At 49.2% G+C, this 9,361-nt stretch overlaps 1 protein-coding gene across 1 annotated transcript; it reads left to right on the top strand.

The window, feature by feature from the left end:
* The first annotated feature begins 3,524 nt into the window (after positions 1–3,524).
* On the top strand, positions 3,525–9,108 carry LOC125079259 (calcitonin receptor-stimulating peptide 1-like). The gene is made up of 6 exons (XM_047692748.1): positions 3,525–3,597; positions 6,460–6,632; positions 7,614–7,715; positions 8,007–8,150; positions 8,515–8,699; positions 8,962–9,108. Exons 3-5 carry the CDS (start codon positions 7,630–7,632, stop codon positions 8,672–8,674), a joined length of 390 nt encoding a protein of 129 aa, XP_047548704.1. The 5' UTR covers positions 3,525–3,597; positions 6,460–6,632; positions 7,614–7,629; the 3' UTR covers positions 8,675–8,699; positions 8,962–9,108.
* Positions 9,109–9,361: the final 253 nt, after the last annotated feature.

Below are 9,361 nucleotides of genomic sequence, written 5' to 3' on the forward strand. Positions count from 1 at the left end.
AAGTTACAATTCGGGTTTATCAGCTTGCCCTGAAATTGTGTTTCCAAAGAAGATTGTTTCCAATCTATCCTGATTTCTAGGTATAGTTTTATGAAACAAGATCATAAAATCAAGGGATAAATGGTCAAATGACATTTATTTTATTTTATTTTACTTTATTATTTTTAGAGAGGCAGTGTGTGAGCAGGGAGGAGCAGAGGGAGGAGGAGAGTATCTTTTTCTTTTTTTTTAAGAGTTTATTTATTTGACAGACGGAGATCACAAGTAGGCAGAGAGGCAGGCAGAGAAAGAGAGAGAGAGAGAGAGGGAAGCAGGCTCCCCGATGAGGAGAGAGCCCGATGCGGGGCTTGATCCCAGGATCCTGGGATCATGACCTGAGCGGAAGGCAGAGGCTTTAACCCATTGAGCCACCCAGGCACCCCAGAAGTAGAGTATCTTAAGCAGGTTCCACACTTGGTGAGGAGCCCAACGGGGGATTTGAGCTCAGGATTCTGAAATCATGACCTGAGCCAAAGTCAAGAGTCCGACGTTTAACTGACTGAGCCACCCAGGGAGCCTTATTTTATTTTTAAAAATTTTTATTATTTTAAAAATTCTAGCATAATTATAATACAGTTTACATATTACAATATTAGTTTTGGGGGTATGGATGGTGATTCACCAATTCTATTCATTACTCATCACGACAAGAACCTATTCAGCCATCCTCCCACCCACCTCCCCTCTGGCAACCACCAGTTTGCTCTCCTTATTTTAGAGTCCATTTTTATGTTTCTGTTTTTTTCTTTGTTTGCTTTGATTCTTAAGTTACCCATAAGAGTGAAATCCAATGGTATTTATCTTTCTCTGGCTGACTCCTTTCACTCGGCCTTATGTCATCTAGACCCATTTGTGCTGTTGTAAATGGCAAGATTTCATTCCTTTTTATGGCTGAGTCATTTTCCACTGTGTATATACCACATCTTCTTTATCCATTTATCTATCAATGGACACTTGAGTTGCCTCCATATCTGGCAATTGTAAATAATGTTGCAATAGACATAGGGGTGCATTTGTCTTTTCAAATTAATGTCTTCATATCCTTTGGGTAAACACGGAATAGTGGAATTACTGGATCACATGGCAGTTATATTTCTGATACTTTGAGGAAATGCCATAGTGTTTTCCACAGTGGGTGTACCCATTTGCATTCCTGCCATTACTGCACGAGGGTTGTTTTTTTGCCAAAATCTCATGAACATTTGTTGTTTACTGTGTTTTTGGTTTGAGCCATTCTGACAGGTGTGAGGTGATACCTTGATGTGGTTTTGACTCATATTTCTCTAGTGATTAATGATGTTGAGTGTCTTTTCATGTTTCTGTTGGCCATGTGTATGTCTTCTTTGGAGAAATGTCTTTTCCTGTCTTCTGCCCATTTTTAAATTTGATTCTTTACCTTTTGGTGTTGAGCTGTACAAGGTCTTTATGTATTTTTTATACTAACCCTTTATTGGATATATCATTTGTTAATCTCTTTTCCCACTCAGTAGGTTTTCTTTTGGTTTCGTGGATTGTTTGCTTCATCGTGCAGCAGATTTTTCTTTTGATATGGTCCTAATAGCTTATTTTTGCTTTTGTTTCCCTTGCCTGAGTTCTCATATCTAGAAAAAAGTTTCTATGGCCAATGTCAGAGAAATTAGTGCCTGTGTTGTGTTCTAGGATTTTTATGATTTCAGGTCTCACATTTTAATCCATTTTGAGTTTGTTTTTGTGTATGTCATAAGAACTTGGTCCAGTTTCATTCTTTATTGCATACAGCTGTCCAGTTTTCCAACACCATTTGTCAAAGAGACAATCTTTTTCCTATTGCGTATTTTTGCCCCCCTTGTCATAGATTAAGCAACCATATAATCGTGGTTTTCTTTCTGGGCTCGCTACACTGTTCCCTTGATGTAAGTGTAGAGAGATTGACAAAGTAAAGCTTGAAATTGTTGGAAGTCACCCTAGCACCCTCTGGGTACACACCCTAATTACTGTCACATACCACCAGCCCATGTTTGTAGCCACCAAAGATCTCAGAGTGAGGAATGAATGTTGGCTTGGAAGGCTTAAGACACACAGGGCAGCCAGAGGGAAAGTCCTGAGCCTACAAAGTGAGGTGGCCATGAAATTGGCCACTAGAGCAGTCATTTCTTACCCATGCTGCAGTCCCCACTGCACTGGTAAAAGGTATGGTTGGATCTCTCATCAGAAAAGTGTAGTCCCAGGACACGTATATTTACAAATGATTTCACAGGGTTCTTCAGTTTGAAACCTCGAGTCTTGGAGTGGAAATCATTTCTGTGAAAAGATGTGGCACCTGAGAACAGTCACCTACAAGAGGCTCAAGTGGCAGAGGCCAACCTCCATGCCACTCAGTCTCTGCCATGTTGCCCTCATCAGTTCAGCCCTGCACCTCCAGGTGGAAAGCCTATGGCCAAAGCTCAAGGCCTAAACTGCTGAGCCCCAAGTCCCAGACAGGGTCTGAGCAGGGGCTGTCTGTGTGCAGCCTCTAGGATGCACTGAGCCTGGGATCCACCACCCTGAGCCCTGTCCCTTGTTCAGCTCACCTTCCTTTCCTCTGTGCCCATGTGTATTTGCATCCTACTAACCAGATCTTCTATTGCTGGTTCCCCGCTCCCCGCCACCCTCAAGCCTTGCCAGTATACCTACACTATACAGAGTTCTCCAGTCGGGAGCTTTTATTTTCTCATGGCAGTGCCACACCAAGGGTTAAAAAGGAGGAACGCTGAATGAGGACTTCGTGGAAACAGGGTATCCCCAAGTAGAGCCCACCAACGGGGAAGGGGAAGAGATATGGCCCAAGGTGGTGTGCCCTAAAGTGCTAAAGCTTTTGGGGACCGAGGAGAGGGGTACACCGTGGTTCTCGTCACTCGCGGCACACTTGGGGATGGTCTGCCTGGGTGGGGTCTCCGCCTGCATCCACAGTCCCGTGATGCAGCCTCACCAACCACATTCACAGCCCGCCCTGTGGGTGGGGGGATTTGCAGCTGGGGGCTGCCAATGCAACAGCAAGGCTTCACTTGTAGTCGCGCTGGGGGAGTGTATGGAGGCTGAGGATTGTGCACTGCGCGCTCAGACTTGGAGATCAGGACGACAGTGAGAAGCTTCTTTCTAGGCACTCTTTGTGCTGAAGGCAGCAAGTCAGGACTTCGGACTTTCCAGGGGAGCTTGAGAGTGGAAAGATCAGGTGGAGGGGTCCTAAAACCCTCCAGTTGGGTGGGTCCAGCTGCTGCATAATTGCGTTTTAGGGTGCGCACTTAAAATCGACAATTACTGCAGGTATGATGAAAGCCGATCATGATCATGCTGTGTGTGCATGGGATCCCATGAGAAGCCCAGAGAAGTTTCAAGGATTGCCTGTCTCAGAGCGACATGTACAAAGAACGATCTAATTTGGCTTCACTTGATAATTAGGCATGAGCTCAGTGGGAAATGGTTTTGATTCATTTTCTTCTCTTTATTTCATTCAAGAAGGTTGAGAAGATAGTCGGGCACAGAGAGGATCCCTGACTCGCTGAAACTCCAAGTTCTCCACCCGCAGCAGGACAGGAAAAAGTAAGTGGGGACTCCAGCCCCACCCAGACAAAACGGGAGACAGACAGGACCCAAGAACAGCAACTGACGGTCCTTCCGTTTGTCCTCCGTGGACAATGGCCAGAACACTTGAGGCACAGACTTCAGACTACCTCAAATAGGACTATTAGAGAGAGCCATGGTCCTTCTTGGGAGTGGTGGGGGTCTTACTCTGCCCAAGGCACCGGGATGGTGAAGGCATCCATCACACTCATGAACATAGTCTTGTCAGTGATCTGGGTGAGGCACGTGGAGTCCCAGTTATACTTACACATGCCTTCCACCAGGGTAGGTGTTCTCTGACAGTGCGTAGAGAGCTGGAACTGGCTCCTAGGAAGGTGATCAGGAAGTCAGTGGCCATCTTCTAAATTTCTTTGAGAATGCACTTCTGGGTTTGTTTGCCTTGCCCTCCAGGAAACAGTGTTTACCCGGCTTTGTGAAAGATGATCTTGTAAGACCTGGTGCTGGCTCTGGTCTAGCCCTGAACCTGTGTACACAGGCACCCGCAGCTGGGAGGAACATTGCTCTATTCCTGCAGCTGTGGTGGTCCGGGCTACCAGGCAGAAGACAGGCAGCGGGGCGCGGGGAGGGACGCTGGCGGGGAGGTAGTGCCTGAGTCCCGATGGGGATGGAGTCCAACACTGTGAACCTCCTCGCACCAAATGATGAAATAAGTTTACAAAACCAAGAGCAAATTAGTCAAACGGCTATTTGAAAATCAGTATTTTCCTTGGCGAATTATATATTAGAGCGTGTTCTGTGTAGCCTTAAGTTAGAGAGGTTCCAAGATAGCCCGACATAATCTAAGCAGCCCGCGCGTGTGAAGGTCTAAACTTCCTAGAACTGACTCGATAAATCAAGGATGGACTCAGAAGAGAATGGTTTTGCGGTTCACACTAGGACGTCTAAGAACCCGCCGCCCTGCCAGTCCACCACGAGGACAGTGAGTCTTACACACCCGATCCCCAGTCCCGAACTTTCTCCCTCACGGTGGGGCAGCACCGGGAGTTAAGATGGAAGAAAGCTGCACACAGGCATCTCACAAAGTAAATGTCTTTGACGGTGGCCACTAAATTAGAAGGGAAGGAGATGTGACCCAAGGCAGCTGTGCACTATGAAATGCAAAAGCTTCTGGGGACTGAGGAGAGGGGCGCATCGTTGCCTGGATCACATACGAAGAACCCGGGCATGATTTCCGCTCTGCCTGGGAGACATACATAACTGGGGTCTCTGCCTGCGCTGCACAGCCCCGTGATGTCGTCTCCCACCCACTGCACCTACAATACCATGATTGCCGCGAGGACCACCGCTGCCGCGGGGACCCCGGCTGCCGCCACAGACACGGTTCTCCCACTATGGCCCCCTTGCCGCCGCGGTCACGTTTGCCGCCTGGGGAGAGTATGTGGAGGCTGAGGCTCACATGCTGCACGCACACTCCGAGATCCAGGGAACAGTAAGAACCTCTTTCTCTGCACTCTTTGTGCTGAGGGAAGCATGTCAGGACCTTGGACTGCCAAGCAAGCAGGGAGCGGAAAGATCATGTTGGAGGGGTCCTAAAGCCCTCCATCTGGCGGGTCCTGGAGAGAGTAGAGGCGCCACATGAGAGAGCACACTTACAATTGAGAGTGATATGATTTCAGCAGATATCACCATGCCCTGTGTGTATGCGATCCCGTGAGAGAGACTCAGAGCATGAGCCTCGTGACCCCATGTCGATGCCCCGTGTGCTGGACCCTGGCACCGGCATGTGCTCCGAGGAATGCGCACCCGTTTGGAGACAAAATGAGTTTGTGTGAAAGCTTTGCGTGTGAGCTTAGTGTCTGTGCGGATTCCTCAGTACCTTCAAGCCTGCTCCGCTCTCTAGTGAAGGACGGAAGTGCGGGGAAGGCGGGCACAGGGCTGGGATTGCGGGCCACTTGGGACAACTTGACAAACAGCAGCCAGAAACAGGGGGCAGCTAGGCAAATGGCTCTATGGGGTGAGGAGCCAGAGGTGATGGATGGCAGGAGAGGGAGATCAAGGGCTAGAAGTCCCTTTGAAGGCTTGGGAAGCAGCGGTGCCTAACACCTTCAGGCTCAGGCCCAGGAGGGCTTCCAGCTCTTCCTAAACCGCAGGACAGACCAACCAGCACGAATCCAGAAAGCCACACAAGGTGGGAAGCCAGAAAATGGTGATTTTGACTTCACAGAATCCTTCTCTGGGCCAAGCTCTTCTAAATCCCTCTGTAACTGGGGTACAGGCACATGGCTACTAACGACAACATGTTCTGAAACCAGGAATATATATGGTCCCCATTTCAAAGATGATGGTACCCCAGGGGATACAGTTAACTGCCCTTAACTGTACCCCCTGCAATTGAGTTCAATGGACAAAGTTCTTGAGATCAGTCCCATCTCTTGCTTCCCATGTGCTTTGCCCCTCTGTGATTCCAGCTGCCCAAATCAGATACCCTGCTTATGCCCAGAGTCAACGCTGCTGCAAGTTTTTAACTGTCCATGCCTCACTTGGATGGGGGATCTAGGGTCAGACCTGGGGAGCTGGGACGTCTTGCTTCCTGGATATTATCCTATAGGACTGCACCGCTGGGATGGTGAGGGGCACATGTTCATAACCCAATGGAACTAAACAGGTAAAATTTACCTTGACGTCAAACCACCCTCAGCTTCCTGCTCCTATTCAGGGTATTTTCCTGGTCCCCACCGTCCCTCTCCCTCCCTCCTCTCCCATCAATGACCTCAATGCAAATACAAGTGGGATGGTCCTGCGGAATGTTCTAGGTTCTGGACGTAAATGGGTGACACAATCCATCATGGTACGAGATCTGTTCTCTCATTGGTTGCTCAGAGCTCCAGGACCACCCCAGACCCAGAGCATCAGGAATAAGAGCTGCTGCTGGTGCTCGGAGGCAGCAGAGCCACTGCTCCGCTCAAGAGTCCCTGCGGCTTCCACAGCGCCACTGCCTGACGCCAACGCTGCCACAGCTGCCACCACCTGGGCTCCAAGCCACCTGCTTCCAGGTGAGTTCCGAGATTCCCGCTTCGCTGTGTGAGTCTATCTCTCCCTCTTCTTCCCTCTCTCTTTTGCACTCGTCCTTCTTGTAGCTGCTCTCCGTTACTCCAGGATTCATCGCAGGCTCCTGCCTCAGGTAACACTGGCCAGTTTCAGTCCAGGGACTTCCTGCTTCACTGCGCACTGAGACCCACTTCAGTTCGCTGTTCTTGCCGCACGTGCGCTCGGGACACTGGAGCTCCACAGATGCCGTGTGCACAGCGGGGCGCAGGGGTGCTCACGGACCTGTTTGTGCCTAGTGGCCCCTGGGAAGTCATTTCGGAACTTTGGCCAGCCTCGGTGGGTGGCAGATAGGCTCAAAGACCGAGAGGAAGGCAGCCTTGGATAGCAAGCCCTTTTAGTGAGTTCTGGGACATTTTCCGCCCTGCTTTAAGTCCTAACCCCAATTTAGGACTCTGCTAAGCTGGTTCTTGCAGGGAATTCTTTGCCAGAGTGCGGAGCAGGTAAGCAGAATTTGTTTCTTCAGTTTCTCTAAGATTCCATTGGTAGAGATAATTCCCTTTTATCGACCTCCCCATAACCCACCAGGTAAGAGCAAAAGCCCCACACAGGGAGGACAGTTCTGGGTTGTGATAGGAGAGCCGCTTGGTGACAGGGTGCTCAGTGGAGACCTGGCCAGGATGTGACTTTGAGAGGGTGCCCGGTGGTGGGGAGGGGGCTACCGACAGAATCCTCTTCACCCAGTGGTCTGCTAGGATAGCTCAGCTGTTACTCTGCTGTCTTTGCTAAACTATGCATGCTACAGACTCACTGGATCTTTCAGCCATCCACTTTCTTGGGGAGGAAACAATCATAAAGGGAATGACATGACCAGCCTGAAGCCGCCATCCCAGGGAGTTAGAGGTAGAAGCAGGACTGGAGCCCAGGTCCTTGGGCTCACAGAATTCAGACTGGTGCAGAAGGTGACGTCTTTCTTCCCTCTTTCTTCTCTTGCAGAGAAGCATCATGGGCTTCTGGAAGTTCTCTCCTTTCCTGGTTCTCAGCATCCTGGCCCTGTACCAGGTGGGCGTCCTCCAGGCGGCACCATTCAGGTAAGACAGCCCTGCCAGGAGTGCACCCCCCTCCCACTTCTCAGACCATGTCTTTCTCAGAATTCTGGTGTGCTGAAAGTTTACTAACTGGTGAGAGGGGCAATGGGGAAGTGTGTATTTTTTCTCATATAAAGATGTGTAGCCCATAATTGAAAAATAGCAATGAATTTCATACAACCCATTGAGTGTCACTAATGCTTTTGTTGTTTTTACCAGGAAGCCTGGATGCTTATTCTGGGGAGAGGCAGGCAGGGACTCAGAGCTTGTATTGGGTTTTCTTTCCCTCCCCAGGTCTGCTCTGGAGAGTCCTACAGACCCTGATGTGCGCAACGAGGAGGAAATGCGACTCCTGCTGGCTGCAGTGATGAAGGAGTATGTGCAGATGCAGATGAAGGCCCAGGAGCTGCCCCAGGAGCAGGAGACTGAGGGCTCCAGGTGAGGCTTCCCCCACCCCCGGCTCAGCTCAGGGCATCCCCTCTCTCCTGTCATGCCCAGGAAGGCATATCCCAAGAGGTAAGAGAGAACAGAGCTGGAAGGAGGCGAGAACCCTGCCATTGTTCACCTCCACCTGAGGCCCAGGATTCTAAGGCTCTACTGACAATAGAGGTCACAGAGACGATGGTTAGAGCACATAGAAAAAGATCCCTTTCTGAAAGCAGTTAGGGAAGGTATGAAATCCCCCACTCTGACCATTGGGCTGGCAGCACCGAGGAGACTTCCCGGGATCAGAGGAATTAGGACTGGTAAGTGTGACCTCTCACTGACAGGTCTTCTCCTCTTTCTCCATCTTGCTAATTAGAGTCACCGTCCAGAAGAGATCCTGCAGCTCTGCCACCTGTGTGGCCCACTGGCTGGGAGGCTTGCTGAGCAGAGCTGGAAGTGTAGCAAACACCAACCTCCTGCCTACCAGCATGGGATTCAAAGTCTACAATCGCCATGGCAGGGAGCTTAGGGCTTAAGCAGTGGAAGTGCTCCAGGAAGAAGGTGACTGCCCTTCTAGTGTCTGGTGGAAGGATGGAAACCCGGGTAGTGCAGGGGTACAGTCCACACGTTAAGCCTCTGAGAGCCCTCTATTAGCCGTATGACCATGGGTCAGACATGTTTTCCGAGCCAGTTTCTCCATCTGTGAATCAAGGGCAACAATAGCATCTACTTGCTAGATTAATATAAAGACTGAATGAGATAATAGATGTATTTTCACAATTAATAAGTAACTAAATTCTGGTTGTTATTTGTTTTTTTCTAGGTCACCATGAAGCGAACTCTATTTCCTTTAATTTAAAATGAATGCAACTCATAGGATAAGGAGCATGGAAAACACACACATCTGCATGCTTAATATTAAAAACATTCTTGTCTGAAATAAATTAAATCTAAATAAAAAGAATAAAATTATTGCAATTACCTAGTGTGCATCTTTTTGTATGACAGCATGTCTGTATCTGGTAGCAACGATGGGCCCTGTGAGCCAACCCATGGATGTTGACAATCCTGTAAACCCTCAGGGGCATGGGGAGTAGCTGCCTGGTGGGTGTCTGGGGGCACATAATAAATGCGGGGCCTGCATGGAACTCTGAGAAGAAATGTTGTCACTGGTGAACTTCATCACGATAAGAAAGGGTTTCTGACACATTTGAGAGGAGTCC

This window comes from Lutra lutra, chromosome 10 (genome assembly GCF_902655055.1).
Source record: "Lutra lutra chromosome 10, mLutLut1.2, whole genome shotgun sequence".
Taxonomy (NCBI): Eukaryota; Metazoa; Chordata; class Mammalia; order Carnivora; family Mustelidae; genus Lutra; species Lutra lutra.